This window comes from Gallus gallus, chromosome 2, assembly GCF_016699485.2.
Source record: "Gallus gallus isolate bGalGal1 chromosome 2, bGalGal1.mat.broiler.GRCg7b, whole genome shotgun sequence".
Classification (NCBI taxonomy): domain Eukaryota; kingdom Metazoa; phylum Chordata; class Aves; order Galliformes; family Phasianidae; genus Gallus; species Gallus gallus.
Window position 1 is genome coordinate 149,374,686 of NC_052533.1, and position 22,989 is coordinate 149,397,674.

At 63.9% G+C, this 22,989-nt stretch overlaps 1 protein-coding gene across 8 annotated transcripts in view; it reads left to right on the forward strand.

Annotated features, from left to right (window-relative positions):
* LOC121109775 (plectin-like) overlaps positions 1-22,989 on the forward strand; it is a 160,878-nt gene that overhangs the window by 28,275 nt on the left and 109,614 nt on the right. For 4 of the 8 annotated variants that reach the window (XM_040695620.2, XM_040695623.2, XM_040695622.2 and 1 more), the window contains exon 1: positions 12,508-13,620. The exons of the other annotated variants lie outside the window; for them this stretch is intronic. In XM_040695620.2, the coding sequence (XP_040551554.1) occupies positions 12,687-13,620 (934 nt within the window). In that variant the 5' untranslated portion in view covers positions 12,508-12,686. Of the gene's footprint in view, positions 1-12,507; positions 13,621-22,989 lie in introns of those variants that run through there. 8 annotated transcript variants of the gene reach the window in all.

A 22,989-nucleotide genomic window follows, 5' to 3' on the forward strand; every position in this document is an offset into this window, starting at 1 on the left:
ATGGGGCAGTGCCGTTTCTATGGGGCCGTGCGGTCGCTATGGGGCAGTGCTGTGCGCTATGGGGCAGTGCGCTGTGGGGCACTGCCGTACGCTATGGGGCCGTGAGGTCGCTATGGGGCAGTGCCGTCTCTATGGGGCCGTGCGGTCGCTATGGGGCAGTGCCGCCTTTATGGGGCACTGCCGTACGCTATGGGGGCCATGCCATGCGCTATGGGGCAGTGCCTTCTTTATGGGGCTGTGCGGTCGCTATGGGGCAGTGCCGTGCGCTATGGGGCAGTGCACTGTGGGGCACTGCCGTACGCTATGGGGCCGTGCCGTCTCTATGGGGCCGTGCGGGTCGCTATGGGGCAGTGCCGCCTTTATGGGGCCGTGCCGTGCGCTATGGGGCAGTGCCGTGCGCTATGGGGCAGTGCCGTCTCTATGGGGTCGTGCTGTGTGCTATGGGGCAGTGCCATATGCTATGGGGCAGTGCCGTCTCTATGGGGCAGTGCGCTGTGGGGCACTGCCGTACGCTATGGGGCCGTGCGGTCGCTATGGGGCCGTGCTGTGTGCTATGGGGCAGTGCCGTCTCTATGGGGCAGTGCGCTATGGGGCAGTGCCGTGTGCTATGGCACAATGCCTTCTATATGGGGCAGTGCCGTGCGCGATGGGGCACTGCCGTACGCTATGGGGCAGTGCCATCTCCATGGGGTTGTGCTCTGCGCTATGGGGCAGTGTGGTCGCTATGGGGCCGTGCTGTGCGCTATGGGGCACTGCCGTTTCTATGGGGCAGTGCCGTCTCTATGGGGCAGTGCGCTGTGGGGCACTGCTGTACGCTATGGGGCCGTGCGGTCGCTATGGGGCAGTGCCGTGCGCTATGGGGCAGTGCACTGTGGGGCACTGCCGTACGCTATGGGGCCGTGCGGTCGCTATGGGGCCGTTCCGTCTCTATGGGGCCGTGCGGTCGCTATGGGGCCGTGCTGTGTGCTATGGGGCAGTGCCGTCTCTATGGGGCGGTGCTGTGTGCTATGGGGCACTGCCGTTTCTATGGGGCAGAGCCGTCTCTATGGGGCAGTGCGCTGTGGGGCACTGCCATACGCTATGGGGCCGTGCGGTCGCTATGGGGCAGTGCCGTTTCTATGGGGCCGTGCGGTCGCTATGGGGCAGTGCTGTGCGCTATGGGGCAGTGCGCTGTGGGGCACTGCCGTACGCTATGGGGCCGTGCGGTCGCTATGGGGCAGTGCTGTGCGCTATGGGGCAGTGCGCTGTGGGGCACTGCCGTACGCTATGGGGCCGTGCGGTCGCTATGGGGGCAGTGCCGTCTCTATGGGGCGGTGCTGTGTGCTATGGGGCACTGCCGTTTCTATGGGGCAGAGCCGTCTCTATGGGGCCGTGCGCTGTGGGACACTGCCATACGCTATGGGGCAGTGCCGTGCGCTATGGGGCAGTGCGCTGTGGGGCACTGCTGTACGCTATGGGGCCGTGCGGTCGCTATGGGGCCGTGCGGTCGCTATGGGGCCGTTCCGTCTCTATGGGGCCGTGCGGTCGCTATGGGGCCGTGCTGTGTGCTATGGGGCAGTGCCGTCTCTATGGGGCGGTGCTGTGTGCTATGGGGCACTGCCGTTTCTATGGGGCAGAGCCGTCTCTATGGGGCAGTGCGCTGTGGGGCACTGCCATACGCTATGGGGCCGTGCGGTCGCTATGGGGCAGTGCCGTTTCTATGGGGCCGTGCGGTCGCTATGGGGCAGTGCTGTGCGCTATGGGGCAGTGCGCTGTGGGGCACTGCCGTACGCTATGGGGGCCGTGCGGTCGCTATGGGGCAGTGCTGTGCGCTATGGGGCAGTGCGCTGTGGGGCACTGCCGTACGCTATGGGGCCGTGCGGTCGCTATGGGGCAGTGCCGTCTCTATGGGGCGGTGCTGTGTGCTATGGGGCACTGCCGTTTCTATGGGGCAGAGCCGTCTCTATGGGGCCGTGCGCTGTGGGACACTGCCATACGCTATGGGGCAGTGCCGTGCGCTATGGGGCAGTGCGCTGTGGGGCACTGCTGTACGCTATGGGGCCGTGCGGTCGCTATGGGGCCGTGCGGTCGGTATGGGGCAGTGCCGCCTTTATGGGGCCGTGCCGTCTCTATGGGGCCGTGCGGTCGCTATGGGGCAGTGCCGCCTTTATGGGGCCGTTCCGCGTTTATGGGGCCGTGCGGTCGCTATGGGGCAGTGCCGCCTTTATGGGGCTGTGCCGTCTCTATGGGGCCGTGCGGTCGCTATGGGGCAGTGCCGCCTTTATGGGGCCGTGCCGTCTCTATGGGGCAGTGCGGTCGCTATGGGGCAGTGCCGCCTTTATGGGGCCGTGCGGTCGCTATGGGGCAGTGCGCTATGGGGCACTGCCGTACGCTATGGGGCCGTGCCGTGCGCTATGGGGCCGTGCCGTCTCTATGGGGCAGTGCGGTCGCTATGGGGCAGTGCCGCACCCTCCGGGGCCGCGGTGCGGAGGCGGCAGTGGGGCTGCGGTAGCTCCGCCCCATAGCGCGGCCGGTGCCACGTGGCCCCAACGGCCCCATTCCCCCCCCATCCCAGTGCTCCCAGTGCTCCCAGTACCCCCCCCCCATCCCAGTGCCCCCCATCCCAGTGCTCCCAGTGCCCCCCCATCCCAGTGCTCCCAGTACCCCCCCCCATCCCAGTGCTCCCAGTGCCCCCCCCATCCCATTCCCCCCCATCCCATTCCCCCCCATCCCAGTGCTCCCAGTGCTCCCAGTACCCCCCCCATCCCAGTGCTCCCAGTGCCCCCCCATCCCATTCCCCCCCCATCCCAGTGCTCCCAGTACCCCCCCATCCCAGTGCTCCCAGTGCCCCCCCCATCCCATTCCCCCCCATCCCAGTGCTCCCCATCCCAGTGCTCCCAGTACCCCCCCCATCCCAGTGCTCCCACTACCCCCCCCATCCCAGTACCCCCCCCATCCCAGTGCTCCCAGTGCTCCCAGTGCCCCCCATCCCAGTGCTCCCAGTGCCCCCCCATCCCAGTGCTCCCAGTACCCCCCCATGCCATTCCCCCCCATCCCAGTGCCCCCCATCCCAGTGCTCCCAGTACCCCCCCCATCCCAGTGCTCCCAGTGCTCCCAGTACCCCCCCCATCCCAGTGCTCCCAGTACCCCCCCATCCCATTCCCCCCCCATCCAAGTGCTCCCATTCCCCCCCATCCCAGTGCTCCCAGTGCCCCCCATCCCAGTGCTCCCAGTACCCCCCCATCCCAGTGCTCCCAGTGCCCCCCATCCCAGTGCTCCCAGTGCTCCCAGTACCCCCCCCATTCCAGTACCCCCCCCATCCCAGTGCTCCCGGTGCTCCCAGTGCCCCCCCCCATCCCAGTGCTCCCAGTGCCCCCCATCCCAGTGCTCCCAGTGCCCCCCCATCCCATTCCCCCCCCATCCCAGTGCTCCCAGTGCCCCCCCATCCCATCCCCCCCATCCCAGTGCTCCCAGTGCCCCCCCCATCCCAGTGCCCCCCATCCCATTCCCCCCCATCCCAGTGCTCCCCATCCCAGTGCTCCCAGTGCCCCCTCATCCCAGTGCTCCCAGTGCCCCCCCCATCCCAGTGCCCCCCCATCCCAGTGCTCCCATTCCCCCCCCATCCCAGTGCTCCCAGTACCCCCCATCCCAGTGCCCCCCCCATCCCAGTGCTCCCAGTACCCCCCCCATCCCATTCCCCCCCATCCCATTCCCCCCACCCCATTCGCCCTCCCCTCCCCCATTCCCCCCATCCCATTCCCCCCTCATCCCATTCCCCCCCCATTCCCCCTCATCCCATTGCTCCCCCCCTCTTTTCCCCCCCCCCATTCCTCCCCCCCCATTCTCCCCCTCATCCCATTCCCCCCTCATCCCATTCCCCCTTCATCCCATTCCCCCCATCCCATTCCCCCCCTATTCTCCCCCCACCCCCCATTCCCCCCCCCATTTCCCCCCACCCCATTCCCCCCTCCATCCCATTCGCCCCCCCCATTCCCCCCCCCCATTCCCCCCACCCCATTCGCCCCCCCTCCCCCATTCCCCCCATCCAATGCCCCCATTCCATTCCCCCCCCATTCCATTCCCCCCCCATCCATTCCTCTCCCCCCCCATTTGCTCCCCCCCCCATTTGCTCCCCCCCTCCCCATTCCCCCCCCATTCCCATTCCCCCCCCATCCCATTCCCCCCCATCCCATTCCCCCCTCATCCCATTCCCCCCCACCCCATTCGCCCCCCCTCCCCCATTCCCCCCCCATTCCCATTCCCCCCCACCCCATTCGCCCCCCCACCCCATTCCCCCCCATCCCATTCACCCCCCCCTCCCTCATTCCCCCCCACCCCATTCCTTCCCCCCCCATTCGCCCCCCCATTCCCCCCCCATCCCATCCCCCCCATTCCTCCCCCCATCCCATTCGCCCCCCCATTCCCCCCCCCCATTTGCCCCCCATCCCATTCACCCCCCCATTCTCCCCCCCCCATTACCCCCATCCCATTCGCCCCCCCCCATTCCTCCCCCCCATTCCCCCCACCCCATTCGCCCCCCCCTCCCCCATTCCCCCCATCCCAATGCCCCCATTCCATTCCCCCCCCATTCCATTCCCCCCCCATCCCATTCCTCTCCCCCCCCATTTGCTCCCCCCCCCATTTCCCCCCCTCCCCCATTCACCCCCCCCCATTCCCCCCTCATCCCATTCCCCCCCACCCCATTCGCCCCCCCTCCCCCGTTCGCCCCCCCATCCCATTCCTCTCCCCCCCCATTTGCTCCCCCCCCCATTTCCCCCCCCTCCCCCATTCCCCCCCCATTCCCATTCCCCCCCCATCCCATTTCCCCCCATCCCATTCCCCCCCCCCCCTTCTCTTTCCACGGGGGGGGGGGGCAGCGCGGTGGCCACGTCCCGTGGGGGAGGAGGGGGGAGGGGGGGGGAGGGGGGGGCGGTGACGTCGCTATGGGGCGCGGCCCCCCCTCAGCCCCCCCCTTTTCCCCCTCCTTTCCACCCCCCCCCCCCCCCCCAACCCCACACCCATTCCGGACGGGCGGGGCCGGAGCTGAGCGCGCCGAGAGTCGGGCGGGGCCGATCCGTTCCGATCCGTTCCGATCCGCTCCGATCGGTTCCGATCCGCTCCGATCGGTTCCGATCCGCTCCGATCCGTTCCGATCCGCTCCGATCCATTCCGATCCTCTCCGAACTGTTTCACTCCGCTCCGATCGGATCCGAACCGTTCCGAGCCGGGCCGGGTGGGGCTGTGCTGTGCCGGCTGGGGGGGGGGGGGGGGGGTGGTGGAGCCGAACCGGGCTGGGGGTACCCGAGCCGAACCGAACCGAACCGAACCGGGCCGGGTGGGGCTGTGCTGGGAGGAGCCGAGCTGTGCTGTGCTGTGCTGTGCTGTGCCGTGCCGAGCCGGGCTGTGCCGGGTGGGGCTGTGCCGGGGGAAGCCGAGCTGAGCCGAACCGGGCCGAGCCGAACCGAAGCGGGCTGTGCCGGGCTGAGCCGAACCGAAGCGGGCTGTGCCCGCGGATGCTGAGCCGAACCGAGCCGTGCTGAGCCGGGGGGGGGAGCTGAGCCGAACCGCGCCGAGCTGTGCTTGGGGGGACCCGAGCCGAACCGGGCCGAACCGGGCCGGGCTGCGCCAAGGGGAGCCGAGCCGAACCGAGCCGGGCGGGGCTGTGCCGGGTGGAGCCGAACCGGGCCGGGTGGGGCTGTGCCGGGAGGAGCCGATTGGTGGCGATCCGGAGCGGCGCCGGTCCGGTCCGGGTTCGGGTGGAGCCGCTCCATTGGGGCTGAGCCGGACCGGGTGATCCAAAGAGCCGAGCCGGGCCGGGCCGGGCCGGGCCGGGCTATTGGGGCTGTGCGGTGCCGGTTCCGTCCCATTGGAGCTGTGCTGTTGGGCTCAGTGTGAGCTCAGCTGATCCCGTCTGGTCCGATCCAATCTGAACTGGGCTGAGGTGATCCCGCCTGATCCAATCCGAGCTGAGCGGAACCGAACCCATCTGAGCCGACCCGATCCAACCCCGGTCCTGTTCTGAGCTGATCCCGTCTGATCCAACCCGACCCGGTTCTGGCTGAGCTGATCCCGTCTGATCCAACCTGACCCGGTTCTGGCTGAGCTGATCCCGTCTGATCCAACCCGACCCGGTTCTGGCTGAGCTGATCCCGTCTGATCCAACCTGACCCGGTTCTGGCTGAGCTGATCCCGTCTGATCCAACCCGACCCAGTTCTGGCTGAGCTGATCCCATCTGATCCAACCCGATCCCATCTGAACTGCACATAATCCATCTGAGTGGATCCCAGCTGAGCTGACCCGACCCGGTCCAATTGCATCCAAGCCAGGCTGAGCTGAGTGGTTCTGATCCCAGCTGACCCGATCCAACCTGAGCTGAGCTGAACCCACCTGAGCTGAGCGGATCCAATCCGACCCGATCCGACCCGATCTGAGTGGTTCCGATCCCAGCTGACCCGATCCAACCTGAGCTGAGCTGAACCCACCTGAGCTGAGCGGATCCAATCCGACCCGATCTGAGTGGTTCCGATCCCACCTGAGCTGAGCGGATCCAATCCGACCCGATCTGAGTGGTTCCGATCCCACCTGAGCTGAGTGGATCCAATCCGACCCGATCTGAGTGGTTCCGATCCCACCTGAGCTGAGCAGATCCAATCCGACCCGATCTGAGCAGAGCTGATCCCGTCTGACCCGATCCGACCCGGTCCAGTCTGAGTGGATCCGACCCATCTGAGCTGACCCGGTCCAATCTGAGTGGTTCTGATCCCATTAGACCCGATCCGACCCGGTCCGATCCGAGTGGATCCGATCCCATCTGAGCTGATCCGATCCAACCCGGTCCGATCCAAGTGGAGCTGATCCAACCCGACCCGGTTCTGGCTGAGCTGATCCCATCTGACCCGATCCGACCCGGTCCGATCCGAGTGGATCCGATCCCATCTGAGTTGATCCGATCCAACCCGGTCCAATCTGAGTGGAGCTGATCCCATCTGACCCGATCCGACCCGGTTCGATCTGAGTGGATCCGATACATCTGAGCTGACCCGATCCGACCCGGTTCGATCCGAGTGGATCCGATCCATCTGGGCTGACCCGGTCCAACCTGAGCGGAGCCAATCCCATCTGACCCGATCCGACCCGGTCCGATCCGAGTGGATCCGATCCCATCTGAGCTGACCCAATCCAACCTGGTCTGACCCGGTCCAATCTGAGTGGTTCTGATCCCATCTGACCCGATCTGACCCGTCTGATCCGAGTGGAGCCGATCCCATCTGAGCTGATCCGATCTGACCCGGTCCGATCCAAGTGGAGCTGATCCAACCCGACCCGGTTCTGGCTGAGCTGATCCCATCTGACCCGATCCGACCCGGTTCGATCCAAGTGGATCCGATCCCATCTGAGCTGACCCAATCCGACCCGGTCCAATCTGAGTGGAGCTGATCCCATCTGACCCAATCCGACCCGGTCCGATCCGAGTGGATCCGATCCCATCTGAGCTGATCCGATCCAACCCGGTCCGATCCAAGTGGAGCTGATCCAACCCGACCCGGTTCTGGCTGAGCTGATCCCATCTGACCCGATCCGACCCGGTTCGATCTGAGTGGATCCGATACATCTGAGCTGACCCGATCCGACCCGGTCCGATCCGAGTGGATCCGATCCCATCTGAGCTGACCCGATCCGACCCGGTCCAATCTGAGTGGATCCGACCCATCTGAGCTGATCCGATCCGACCCGGTTCGATCCGAGTGGATCCGACCCATCTGAGCTGATCCGATCTGACCCGGTCCGATCCAAGTGGAGCTGATCCAACCCGACCCGGTTCTGGCTGAGCTGATCCCATCTGACCCGATCCGACCCGGTCCGATCCGAGTGGATCCGATCCCATTTGACCCGACCCGATCTGAGTTCATCCCATCTGATCCGATTCAGTCCGGTCCAATCCCATCCGGTCCGGTCCAATCCAATCTGATCCGGTCTGATCCAGTTCAATCCAGTCTGGTCTGATCCCATCTGATCCAATCCGGTCCGATCTGGTCCGATCCGGTCAGATCCAATCTGATCCGGTCTGATCCCATCTGATCCGATCCGGTCCAATCTGGTCCGATCCAATCCGATCCGGTCCGGTCCAGTCTGATCCCATCTGATCCGATCCAGTCCGATCCAATCCGATCCGGTCCGGTCCAGTCTGATCCGATCCGGTCCGGTCCAATCCGATCCAGTCTGATATCATCTGGTCCGATCCGGTCCAATCCAGTCTGATCCAGTCTGATACCATCTGATCCGATCCGGTCCAATCTGGTCCGATCCAATCCAATCCGGTCTGATCCCATCTGATCCAACCCGGTCCGATCCAGTCCGATCCAGTCTGATCCCATCTGATCCAATCCAGTCCGATCCAGTCCAATCCGGTCTGGTCCAGTCTGATCCCATCTGATCCGGTCCAATCTGATTCAGTCTGATCCCATCTGATCCAATCCGGTCCAATCCAGTCTGATCCAGTCTGATCCCATCTGATCCGATCCGGTCCAATCTGGTCCGATCCAATCCAATCCAATCCGGTCTGATCCCATCTGATCCAATCCGGTCCGATCCAGTCCGATCCAGTCTGATCCCATCTGATCCGGTCCAATCCGATCCAGTCTGATCCCATCTGATCCAATCCGGTCCAATCCAGACTGATCCCATCTGATCCGATCCGACCCAATCCGGTCCGATCCAATCCGATCCGGTCCGATCCCATCTGATCCAATCCGGTCCGATCCAGTCCGATCCAGTCTGATCCCATCTGATCCGATCCGATCCAATCCGGTCCGATCCGGTCTGGTCCAGTCTGATCCCATCTGATCCGGTCCGGTCCGGTCCAATCCAGTCTGGTCTGATCCCATCTGATCTGATCTGGTCCGATCCAATCCGATCCGGTCCGATCCAATCCGATCCAGTCCGATCCCATCTGATCCGATCCGGTCCGATCCAATTGGATCCGGTCCGGTCCAGTCTGTTCCCACCTGACCCAGTCCGGTCCGATCCGACCCAGTCCGGTCCGATCCAATCCGATCCGGTTTGATCCAGTCCGATCCGGTCTGATCCAATCGGATCCGGTCCGGTCCAGTCTGTTCCCACCTGACCCAGTCCGGTCCGATCCATTCCCAGCTCAGCCCGCCCCACTGATCTGCCCCCCAACCGACCCCAACTGAGCCCCCCAACCGACCCCACCTGACCCCCAACTCAGCCCCCCAACTGACCCCAACCGACCCCACCTGACCCCCAACTGAGCCCCCCCAACCGACCCCACCTGACCCCCAACTCAGCCCCCCAACTGACCCCAACCGACCCCACCTGACCCCCAACTGAGCCCCCCCAACCGACCCCACCTGACCCCCAACCGACCCCAACCGACCCCAACTGAGCCCCAACTGAGCCCCCCACCTGACCCCAATTCAGCCCCCAACCGACCCCACCTGACCCCCAACTGAGCCCCCCAACCGACCCCAACCGACCCCACCTGACCCCCAACTGAGCCCCCCAACCGACCCCAACCGACCCCACCTGACCCCCAACTGAGCCCCCCAAACTGACCCCACCTGACCCCCAACTCAGCCCCCCCAACCGACCCCAACTGAGCCCCCCAACCGACCCCAACTGACCCCACCTGACCCCCAACTGAGCCCTCCCAACCAACCCCACCTGACCCCCAACTCAGCCCCCCAACTGACCCCAACCGACCCCACCTGACCCCCAACTGAGCCCCCCAACCGACCCCCACCTGACCCCCAACTCAGCCCCCCAACTGACCTCACCTGACCCCCAACTGACCGCACCTGACCCCCAACTGAGCCCCCCCAACCAACCCCAACCAACCCCAACTCAGCCCCCCAACTGACCCCAACCGACCCCAACTCAGCCCCCCAACCGACCCCAACTCAGCCCCCAACCAACCTCACCTGACCCCCAACCGACCCCACCTGACCCCCAACTGAGCTCCCCCCAACCGACCCCACCTGACCCCCAACTGACCCCCAACCGACCCCAACTGAGCCCAACTGAGCCCCCCACCTGACCCCAATTCAGCCCCCCAACCGACCCCACCTGACCCCCAACTGAGCCCTCCCAACCCCCCCACCGACCCCCAACCCAACCGAAACCCCTCCAGCCCCCCACCCCCCATCTCCCCCCCCAAACCCCCCCCACCCCCGTCTCCCCCCATCTCCCCCCCATCTCCCCCCCCCAGCCCCCCATCTCCCTCCTCCCCCCCACCCCCCCACCTCCCCCCCACCCCCCATTTCCCCCCCATCTCCCCCCCCAACCCAAACCCCCCCATCTCCCCCCCACCTCCCATCTCCCACCTCCCCCCCAACCCCCCACCGACCCCCTCATCTCCCCCCCCCCAACCCAAACCCCCCCATCTCCCCCCCATCTCCCTCCTCCCCCCCACCCCCCTCCTCCCCCCCACCCCCCATCTCCCCTCCATCTCCCCCCCAACCCCCCCACCCCCCATCTCCCCCCCCCCAACCCAAACCCCCCCATCTCCCCCCACCTCCCCCCAGCCCCCCATCTCCCCCCCCATCCCCCCACCCCCCCATCTCCCACCTCCCCCCCAACCCCCCACCCCCCATCTCCCCCCCATCTCCCCCCCCAACCCAACCCCCCCCATCTCCCACCTCCCCCCCAGCCCCCCATCTCCCCCCCTCAACCCAACCCCCCCCACCCCCATCTACCCCCATCTCCCCCCCATCTCCCATCTCCCCCCCATACCCCCACCCCCACCTCCCCCCCAACCCCCCACCCCCCATCTCCCCCCCCCAACCCAAACCCCCCCATCTCCCCCCCATCTCCCTCCTCCCCCCCACCCCCCCACCTCCCCCCCACCCCCCATCTCCCCTCCATCTCCCCCCCCCCAACCCCCCCAGCCCCCCATCTCCCCCCCCAACCCAAACCCCCCCATCTCCCCCCACCTCCCCCCAGCCCCCCATCTCCCCCCACCTCTCCCCAGCCCCCCATCTCCCCCTATCTCCCCCCCATCTCCCCCCCCCAACCCCCCCAACCCCCCACCCCCCATCTCCCCCCCATCTCCCCCCCCCAACCCCCCCAGCCCCCCATCTCCCCCCCCTCAACCCAACCCCCCCCACCCCCATCTCCCCCCATCTCCCCCCCATCTCCCATCTCCCCCCCATCTCCCCCCACCCCCCACCTCCCCCCAGCCCCCCATCTCCCCCCACCTCCCCCCAGCCCCCCATCTCCCCTCCATCTCCCCCCCCCCCAACCCCCCAAACCCCCCCATCTCCCCCCCACCTCCCCCCAGCCCCCCATCTCCCCCCACCTCCCCCCAGCCCCCCATCTCCCCCTATCTCCCCCCCATCTCCCCCCCCTCCAACCCCCCCAACCCCCCACCCATCTCCCCCCCATCTCCCCCCCCAGCCCCCCACCTCCCCCCATCTCCCCCCACCCCCCATCTCCCACCTCCCCCAACCCAACCCCCCCCACCCTCCCACCCCCATCTCCCCCCCATCTCCCACCTCCCCCCCAACCCAAACCCTCCCAGCCCCCCATCTCCCCCCATCTCCCCCCACATCCCCCCCCCCCCCCCGCCATGGTGTCGGGCTCCTCCCCTCTCCCCCCCCAACGCCGCGCGGTGCTGTCGGCGCTGCTCCGGGACGGTGTGGTCGTATGCGAATCTTCTCGCGGCCCCCCCCTCCGCCTCCGCCCCCCCCCGGGGGTCTCCGCCGCCCCCCCCCCATTGGCCCGCGCCCCCCCCCCGGTGCCGGGGGTCCCTCTATGGGTCGTCCGTCGCACTCTGCGCTCTCTCCTCTCCCGCGGGGCGGTCCGGGAACGCCACTGTTGGAGCCACCATTATTGGTTCCTCACCGACAGCGGCCTACGGGAACTCCGAGCTCAGCTCCGGCTGCCCCACACCGCTCTGCCCCACACGTGGCTGCCCCGCGCCCGTCTGCCCCACACCGCCCTGCCCCATAGATCGGCCGTGACCCATGGCGACCCCCCCCACAAGGCCCTGACCCATGGCGACCCCCCCCACACCGCCCTGCCCCATAGATCGGCCCTGCCCCATGGCGACCCCCCCCACAAGGCTCTGCCCCATAGATCGGCCCTGCCCCATGGAGACCCCCCCCACACCGCCCTGCCCCATAGATCGGCCGTGACCCATGGCGACCCCCCCCACAAGGCCCTGCCCCATAGATCGGCCGTGACCCACGGAGACCCCCCCCACACAGCCCTGCCCCACCGCGACCCCCCCCACAAGGCCCTGCCCCACACCGCCCTGCCCCATAGATCGGCCCTGCCCCATGGCGACCCTCCCCACATGGCCCTGCCCCATAGATCGGCCCTGCCCCATGGATCATCCCTGCCCCACGGCGACCCCCCCCACAAGGCTCTGCCCCATAGATCGGCCGTGACCCACACCGCCCTGCCCCACAGCGACCCCCCCCAGAAGGCCCTGCCCCATAGATCGGCCCTGCCCCATGGCAACCTGCCCCAGAAGGCCCTGCCCCATAGATCGCTGCCCCACACTCATCCCAAGAGCTGCGGCACTGAGGAGCTCTCCCCATCCCGACTGCCCCATAGCAAAGATGAGGCTCAGACCCATAGATCCCAGCTGCCCCATAGCAAAGACAGGGCTCAGCCCCATAGATCCCAGCTGCCCCATAGCAAGAACGGGGCTCAGCCCCCCAAGTCCCAGCTGCCCCACACCATGGACAAAGCTCAGCCCCACAGCAAGGGCACGGCTCAGCCCCATAGCATGGATGCAGATCAGCCCCATAACAAGGACGTGGCTCAGCCCCATAACAAGGATGCAGCTCAGCCCCATAGCGTGGATGCGGCTCAGCCCCATAGCGTGGATGCAGATCAGCCCCATAACAAGGACGTGGCTCAGCCCCATAACAAGGATGCAGCTCAGCCCCATAGCGTGGATGCAGCTCAGCCCCACAGCAAGGATGTGGCTCAGCCCCATAGCAAGGATGTGGCTCAGCCCCATAACAAGGACACGGCTCAGCCCCACAGCAAGGATGCAGCTCAGCCCCATAGCGTGGATACAGATCAGCCCCACAACAAGGATGTGGCTCAGCCCCACAGCAAGGACACGGCTCAGCCCCATAGCGTGGATGCAGATCAGCCCCACAGCAAGGATGCAGCTCAGCCCCACAGCAAGGACGCAGCTCAGCCCCACAGCAAGGATGCAGCTCAGCCCCATAGCAAGGATGCGGCTCAGCCCCATAGCGTGGATGTGGCTCAGCCCCACAACAAGGACATGGCTCAGCCCCATAGCAAGGATGCGGCTCAGCCCCATAACAAGGACACGGCTCAGCCCCACAACAAGGATGCAGCTCAGCCCCACAAAAAGGATGCAGCTCAGCCCCATAGCAAGGATGCAGCTCAGCCCCATAGCGTGGATGTGGCTCAGCCCCATAGCAAGGATGCAGCTCAGCCCCACAGCAAGGACACAGCTCAGCCCCACAGCAAGGATGCAGCTCAGCCCCATAGCGTGGATGTGGCTCAGCCCCACAACAAGGACATGGCTCAGCCCCATAGCAAGGATGTGGCTCAGCCCCACACGGACCGCCTCAGCCCAGCGCCGCCCCACAGCGAGGAGAGGGCTGAGCCCCCCCAGCCCGGCCCCAGAGCAGGTACCGCCGTGGGGAGATGAGATGTGGGGCGGGGGGATGTGGGGGGACCCACTGCTCTGAGGGCTCTGTGGCCCCCCCCGGTTGTGATGTGGGGCTGAGGGCTGCAATATGTGGGGCTGTGATGTGTGGGGCTGTGATGGTGGGGGAAGAGGCCTGCGATGTGGGGCTGTGATGTGTGGGGCTGTGATATGTGGGGCTGCGATGTGGGGCTGTGATGGGGGGGTTGAGGACTGTAATGTGGGGCTGAGGGCTGCGATGTGTGGGGCTGTGATGGTGGGGGAAGAGGGCTGCGATGTGGGGCTGTGATGGGGGGGGTTGAGGACTGTAATGTGGGGCTGAGGGCTGCAATGTGTGGGGCTGTGATGTGTGGGGCTGTGATGGTGGGGGAAGAGGGCTGCGATGTGGGGCTGTGATGGGGGGGTCGAGGGCTGCAATATGTGGGGCTGCGATGTGTGGGGCTGTGATATGTGGGGCTGTGATGTGGGGCTGTGATGGGGGGGTCGAGGACTGTAATGTGGGGCTGAGGGCTGCGATGTGTGGGGCTGCGATGTGTGGGGCTGAGAGCTGTGATGGGGGGCTGTGATGGGGGGTTGAGGACTGTAATGTGGGGCTGAGGGCTGCAATATGTGGGGCTGTGACGTGTGGGGCTGTGATATGTGGGGCTGAGGGCTGTGATGTGGGGCTGTGATGGGGGGGGTTGAGGACTGTAATGTGGGGCTGAGGGCTGCAATGTGTGGGGCTGTGATGTGTGGGGCTGAGATGTGGGGCTGCGATGTGGGGCAGAGGGCTGCAATGTGTGGGGCTGCAATGTGTGGGGCTGAGAGCTGTGATGGGGGGCTGTGATGGGGGGTTGAGGACTGTAATGTGGGGCTGAGGGCTGCAATATGTGGGGCTGTGACGTGTGGGGCTGTGATATGTGGGGCTGAGGGCTGTGATGTGGGGCTGTGATGGGGGGGGTCGAGGACTGTAATGTGGGGCTGAGGGCTGCAATGTGTGGGGCTGAGATGTGTGGGGATTCAATGTGTGGGGCTGTGATGTGGGGCAGAGGGCTGTGATGTGGGGCTGTGATGGGGGGGGGTTGAGGACTGTAATGTGGGGCTGAGGGCTGCAATATGTGGGGCTGTGATGTGGGGCTGTGATGGGGGGGGTTGAGGACTGTAATGTGGGGCTGAGGGCTGCAATATGTGGGGCTGTGATGTGGGGCTGAGATGTGGGGGTTGAGGACTGTAATGTGGGGCTGAGGGCTGCGATGTGTGGGGCTGCGATGTGTGGGGCTGAGATGTGGAGCTGCGATATGTGGGGCTGTGATGTGTGGGGCTGCGATGTGTGGGGCTGAGACATGGAGGACAGGGACAGACGGACACGGATGGGGACAGAGAGGCACAGATGGGGACAGACAGACGGACACGAATGGGGACAGACAGACAGACACAGATGGGGACAGACAGACGGACACAGATGGGGACAGACGGACACAGATGGGGACAGACAGACAGACACGGATGGGGACAGACAGACAGACACAGAGGGGGACAGACGGACATGGATGGGGACAGACGGACACAGATGGGGACAGACAGACGGACACAGATGGGGAGAGACAGACACGGATGGGGACAGACAGACGGACACGGATGGGGACAGAGAGGCACAGACAGATGGGGACAGACAGACAGACACAGATGGGGACAGACGGACATATGGGGCCAGATGGGGATAAGGACAGACAGACAGACAGACGGACGTGGAGGGGGACAGACGGACAGACGGGGACAGATGGGGATAAGGACAGACGGACGGACGTGGGGAGAAGGGGACACAGATGGGGACAGACAGACACAGACAGATGGGGACAGACAGACGGACATGGATGGGGACAGACAGACGGACACGGATGGGGACAGACAGACGGACATGGATGGGGACAGACAGACGGACACGGATGGGGACAGACAGACGGACATGGAGGGGGACAGACGGACACAGATGGGGACAGACAGACGGACACAGATGAGGACAGACGGACACAGACAGATGGGGACAGACAGACGGACGTGGATGGGGACAGAGGCACAGATGGGGACAGACAGATGGACACAGATGGGGACAGACAGACAGACACAGAGGGGGACAGACAGATGGACATGGATGGGGACAGACAGACACAGATGGGGACAGACAGACGGACACGGATGGGGACAGACAGACGGACATGGAGGGGGACAGACAGACACAGACAGATGGGGACAGACAGACAGACGTGGATGGGGACGGACAGACATGGATGGGGACAGAGAGGCACAGATGGGGACAGACAGATGGACACAGATGGGGACAGACAGACACAGACAGATGGGGACAGACAGACAGACGTGGATGGGGACAGACAGACGGACACAGATGGGGACAGACAGACGGACATGGATGGGGACAGACAGACGGACATGGATGGGGACAGACGGACACAGATGGGGACAGACAGACGGACACAGAGGGGGACAGACAGACAGACATGGATGGGGACAGACAGACGGACACAGATGGGGACAGACGGACACAGATGGGGACAGACAGACACAGACAGAGGGGGACAGACAGACAGACACAGATGGGGACAGACAGATGGACATGGAGGGGGACAGACGGACAGATGGGGACCGACAGACACAGACAGATGGGGACAGACAGATGGACACGGATGGGGACAGACGGACGGACGTGGATGGGGACAGACAGACGGACACAGATGGGGACAGACAGACACGGATGGGGACAGACAGACGGACACGGGTGGGGACAGACAGACAGAGGGGGACAGACAGACGGACACAGATGGGGACAGACAGACAGACATGGAGGGGGACAGACGGACACAGATGGGGACAGACAGACAGACATGGAGGGGGACAGACGGACACAGATGGGGACAGACAGACGGACACGGATGGGGACAGACAGACGGACACGGGTGGGGACAGACAGACAGAGGGGGACAGACAGACGGACACAGATGGGGACAGACAGACAGACATGGAGGGGGACAGACGGACACAGATGGGGACAGACAGACAGACATGGAGGGGGACAGACGGACACAGATGGGGACAGACAGACGGACACGGATGGGGACAGACAGACGGACGTGGATGGGGACAGACAGACGGACGTGGAGGGGGACAGACGGACAGACGGCGACAGATGGGGACAGATGGGGATAAGGACAGACAGACGGACATGGATGGGGACAGATGGACACTGATGGGGACAGACGGACGGACGGGGACTGGGACAGATGGGGACAGACAGACAGACCGGGACAGACAGACGGACGTGGAGGGGGACAGACGGACACTGATGGGGACAGACGGACGGACGGGGACAGGAACAGATGGGGACAGACGGACAGATGGGGCCAGATGGGGATAAGGACAGACAGACAGACAGACCGGGACAGACAGACGGACGTGGAGGAGGACAGACGGACACAGATAGGGACAGATGGACATATGGGGCCAGATGGGGATAAGGACAGACAGACAGACAACAGACAGACAGACGGACGTGGAGGGGGACAGACGGACAGACGGGGACCGGGACGGATGGGGACAGACGGACAGACGGCGATAAGGACAGACAGATGGACACGGATGGGGACAGACAGACAGACGTGGATGGGGACAGACGGCATAGGGACATACGGGGCCAGATGGGGATAAGGACAGACGGACGGACACGGATGGGGACAGACAGACATATGGGGACAGATGTGGATAAGGACAGACAGACGGACATGGATGGGGACAGACGGCAGTGGGGACAGATGGGGATAAGGACAGACAGACAGACATGGAGGGGGACAGACGGACAGACGGGGACAGATGGGGATAAGGACAGACAGACGGACGTGGATGGGGACAGACGGACAGACGGGGACAGGGACAGATGGGGACAGACGGACATATGGGGCCAGATGGGGATAAGGACAGACAGACAGACAGGGATGGGGACAGACAGACAGACAGGGACAGATGGGGCCAGATGGGGATAAGGACAGACGGACGGACGTGGAGGGGGACAGACGGACAGACGGGGACAGGGACAGATGGGGACAGACGGACAGATGGGGACAGATGGGGATAAGGACAGACAGACGGACATGGATGGGGACAGACGGCAGTGGGGACAGATGGGGATAAGGACAGACAGACAGACATGGAGGGGGACAGACGGACAGACGGGGACAGATGGGGATAAGGACAGACAGACGGACGTGGATGGGGACAGACGGACAGACGGGGACAGGGACAGATGGGGACAGACGGACATATGGGGCCAGATGGGGATAAGGACAGACAGACAGACAGACCGGGACAGACAGACGGACGTGGAGGGGGACAGACGGACACAGATGGGGACAGACAGACAGACATGGAGGAGGAGAGACAGACACAGACAGATGGGGACAGACAGATACAGATGGGGACAGACAGACGGACGTGGATGGATGGGGATAAGGACAGACAGACGGACGTGGAGGGGGACAGACGGACATATGGGGACCGGGACAGATGGGGACAGACAGACGGACGTGGAGGGGGACAGACGGACAGACGGGGACCGGGACAGATGGGGACAGACGGACAGATGGCGATAAGGACAGACAGATGGACAGGGATGGGGACAGACAGACAGACGTGGATGGGGACAGACGGCATAGGGACATACGGGGCCAGATGGGGATAAGGACAGACGGACGGACACGGATGGGGACAGACGGACAGATGGGGACAGGGACAGATGGGGACAGACGGACAGATGGGGACAGATGGGGATAAGGACAGACAGACCGACGTGGAGGGGGACAGACGGACATGGGGAGAAGGGGACACAGATGGGGACGGACAGACAGACGGACATGGATGGGGACAGACAGACACAGATGGGGACAGATGGATGGACACAGATGGGCACAGACAGACAGACATGGAGGGGGACAGACGGACACAGATGGGGACAGACAGACGGACACAGATGGGGACAGACAGACGGACGTGGATGGGGACAGACAGACACAGATGGGGACAGACAGACAGACATGGAGGAGGAGAGACAGACACAGACAGATGGGGACAGACAGACACAGATGGGGACAGACAGACGGACGTGGATGGATGGGGATAAGGACAGACAGACGGACGTGGAGGGGGACAGACGGACATATGGGGACCGGGACAGATGGGGACAGACAGACGGACGTGGAGGGGGACAGACGGACACTGATGGGGACAGACGGACGGACGGGGACAGGAACAGATGGGGACAGACGGACATATGGGGACAGATGGGGTTAAGGACAGACGGACAGACCGGGACAGACAGACGGACGTGGAGGGGGACAGACGGACAGACGGGGACCGGGACAGATGGGGACAGACGGACAGATGGCGATAAGGACAGACAGATGGACAGGGATGGGGACAGACAGACAGACGTGGATGGGGACAGACGGCATAGGGACATACGGGGCCAGATGGGGATAAGGACAGACGGACGGACACGGATGGGGACAGACGGACATATGGGGACAGATGGGGATAAGGACAGACAGACGGACATGGATGGGGACAGACGGCAGTGGGGACAGATGGGGATAAGGACAGACAGACAGACATGGAGGGGGACAGACGGACAGACGGGGACAGATGGGGACAGATGGGGATAAGGACAGACAGACAGACGTGGATGGGGACAGACGGACAGACGGGGACAGGGACAGATGGGGACAGACGGACATATGGGCCAGATGGGGATAAGGACAGACAGACAGACAGACCGGGACAGACAGACGGACATGGAGGGGGACAGACGGACAGACGGGGACAGATGGGGATAAGGACAGACGGACGGACGTGGGGAGAAGGGGACACAGATGGGGACAGACAGACACAGACAGATGGGGACAGACGGACGGACGTGGATGGGGACAGACAGACACAGGTGGGGACAGACAGACGGACATGGAGGGGGACAGACGGACAGACGGGGACAGGAACAGATGGGGACAGACGGAGACAGATGGGGATAAGGACAGACATATGGACCGGGACAGACAGACGGATGTGGAGGAGGACAGACGGACAGATGGGGCCAGATGGGGATAAGGACAGACGGACGGACACGGATGGGGACAGACGGACAGATGGACGTGGAGGGGGACAGACGGACACGGATAGGGACAGACAGACGGACAGACGGAGACAGATGGGGATAAGGACAGACAGACGGACGTGGAGGGGGACAGACGGACATAGGGAGAAGGGGACACAGATGGGGACGGACAGACAGACAGTGATAAGGACAGATGGACATGGATGGGGACAGACAGACACAGATGGGGACAGACAGACGGACAGATGGGGACAGACGGACAGACGGACACGGATGGGGACAGACAGACAGACATGGATGGGGACAGACGGACACAGACAGATGGGGACAGACAGACACAGATGGGGACAGACAGACAGACACGAATGGGGACAGACAGACAGACACAGATGGGGACAGACAGACAGACACAGAGGGGGACAGACAGACAGATGGGGACAGACAGACAGACGGACACGGATGGGGACAGACAGACGGACATGGATGGGGACAGACGGACAGACGGGGCCGGATGGGGATAAGGACAGACAGACGGACGTGGAGGGGGACAGACGGACATATGGGGACAGATGGGGATCAGGACAGACAGACGGACACAGATGGGGACAGCCGGCCAGGGGCAGGGAGGACAGAGGGACAGATGGGGACAGAGGGACGGGGACGGACAGAGGGACAGATGGGGACAGACGGACGGGGATGGGGACGGCCTGCGGTGATGGATGGGGACAGACGGACGGGGACGGACGGACGGACGGACGGCGGCAGCTGCGGGGTTGGGGGGGGGGAATGGCTGAGTGCGGGGGGGCACTGCGGCCCCATTCAGTCCCATTCGTGGCCCCATTCAGTCCCATTCGTGGCCCTATTGGTGGCCCCATTCAGTCCCATTGGTGGCCCTATTGGTGGCCCTATTGGTGGCCCCATTGCTGTCCCCATTCAGTCCCATTGGTGGCCCCATTGGTGGCCCCATTGGTGGCCCCATTCAGTCCCATTGGTGGCCCCATTGTTGGCCCCATTCAGTCCCATTGGTGGCCCTATTGGTGGCCCTATTGGTGGCCCCATTGCTGTCCCCATTCAGTCCCATTGGTGGCCCCATTGGTGGCCCCATTGGTGGCCCCATTCAGTCCCATTGGTGGCCCTATTGCTCGCCCCATTGGTGTTCTCATTCAGTCCCATTGGTGTCCCCATTGGTGGCCCCATTCAGTCCCATTGGTGTCCCTATTGCTCGCCCCATTGCTGGCCCCATTCAGTCCCATTGGTGGCCCTATTGCTCGCCCCATTGGTGTTCTCATTCAGTCCCATTGGTGTCCCCATTCAGTCCCATTGGTGGCCCCATTCAGTCCCATTGGTGTCCCTATTGCTCGCCCCATTGGTGTTCTCATTCAGTCCCATTGGTGTCCCCATTCAGTCCCATTGGTGGCCCCATTGGTGTCCCCATTCAGTCCCATTGCTGTCCCCATTCAGCCCCATTGGTGGCCCCATTGCTGTCCCCATTCAGTCCCATTGGTGGCCCCATTGGTGGCCCCATTCAGTCCCATTGGTGGCCCCATTGGTGTCCCCATTCAGTCCCATTGCTGTCCCCATTCAGCCCCATTGGTGGCCCCATTGCTGTCCCCATTCAGTCCCATTGGTGGCCCCATTGGTGGCCCCATTCAGTCCCGTTGGTGGCCCTATTGGTGTCCCCATTGGTGTCCCCATTCAGTCCCATTGGTGGCCCCATTGGTGGCCCCATTCAGTCCCATTGGTGGCCCCATTCAGCCCCATTGGTGGCCCCATTGCTGTCCCCATTCAGTCCCATTGGTGGCCCCATTGGTGGCCCTATTGGTGGCCCCATTGCTGTCCCCATTCAGTCCCATTGGTGGCCCCATTGGTGGCCCCATTCAGTCCCATTGGTGTCCCCATTTGTGGCCCCATTCAGTCCCATTGGTGGCCCCATTGCTGTCCTCATTCAGTCCCATTGGTGGCCCCATTGGTGGCCCCATTGGTGGCCCCATTCAGTCCCATTGGTGTCCCTATTGCTGGCCCCATTAGTGTTCTCATTCAGTCCCATTGGTGTCCCCATTGGTGGCCCCATTCAGTCCCATTGGTGTCCCCCTTCAGTCCCATTGGTGGCCCTATTGGTGGCCCCATTCAGTCCCATTGGTGTCCCCCTTCAGTCCCATTGGTGGCCCTATTGGTGTCCCCATTCAGTCCCCATTAAGTCCCCATTCAGTCCCATTGGTGGCCCCATTCAGTCCCATTGATGTCCCCATTCAGTCCCCATTCAGTCCCATTGGTGGCCCCAATCAGTCCCATTGGTGTCCCCATTGGTGTCCCCATTCAGTCCCCATTCAGTCCCCATTCAGTCCCATTGGTGGCCCCATTCAGTCCCATTGATGTCCCCATTCATTCCCCATTCAGTCCCATTGCTGGCCCCATTCAGTCCCATTGATGTCCCCATTGCTGTCCCCATTCAGTCCCATTGGTGGCCCCATTGGTGTCCCCCTTCAGTCCCATTGGTGGCCCCATTGGTGGCCCCCTTCATTCAAATTGGTGTCCCCATTGCTGTCCCCATTCAGTCCCATTGGTGGCCCCATTGCTGGCCCTCCAGTGTCCCCACAGCCGTCCTTCACATCCCCATTCATGGCCCCATTCATGGCCCCATATCCCCAGCGATGTCCCCACGTCCCCATTCATGGCCCCATTCATGGCCCCATTCATGGCCCCATATCCCCAGCGATGTCCCCACGTCCCCATTCATGGCCCCATATCCCTAGCGATGTCCCCATATCCCCACGTCCCCATTCATGGCCCCATATCCCCAACGATGTCCCCATGTCCCCATTTGTGTCCCCATATCCCCAACGATGTCCCCATTCATGTCCCCATATCCCTATGTTCCCAATGATGTCCCCATTCATGTCCCTTATCCCCAACGATGTCTCCATGTCCCCATTTGTGTCCCCATATCCCCAACGATGTCCCCATTCATGTCCCCATATCCCCAACGATGTCCCCAATGATGTCCCCATTCATGTCCCCATATCCCTATGTCCCCAATGATGTCCCCATTCATGTCCCCATATCCCCAACGATGTCCCCATTCATGTCCCCATATCCTCATGTCCCCAATGATGTCCCCATTCATGTCCCCATATCCCTATGTTCCCAATGATGTCCCCATTCATGTCCCCATATCCCCAACGATGTCCCCATGTCCCCATT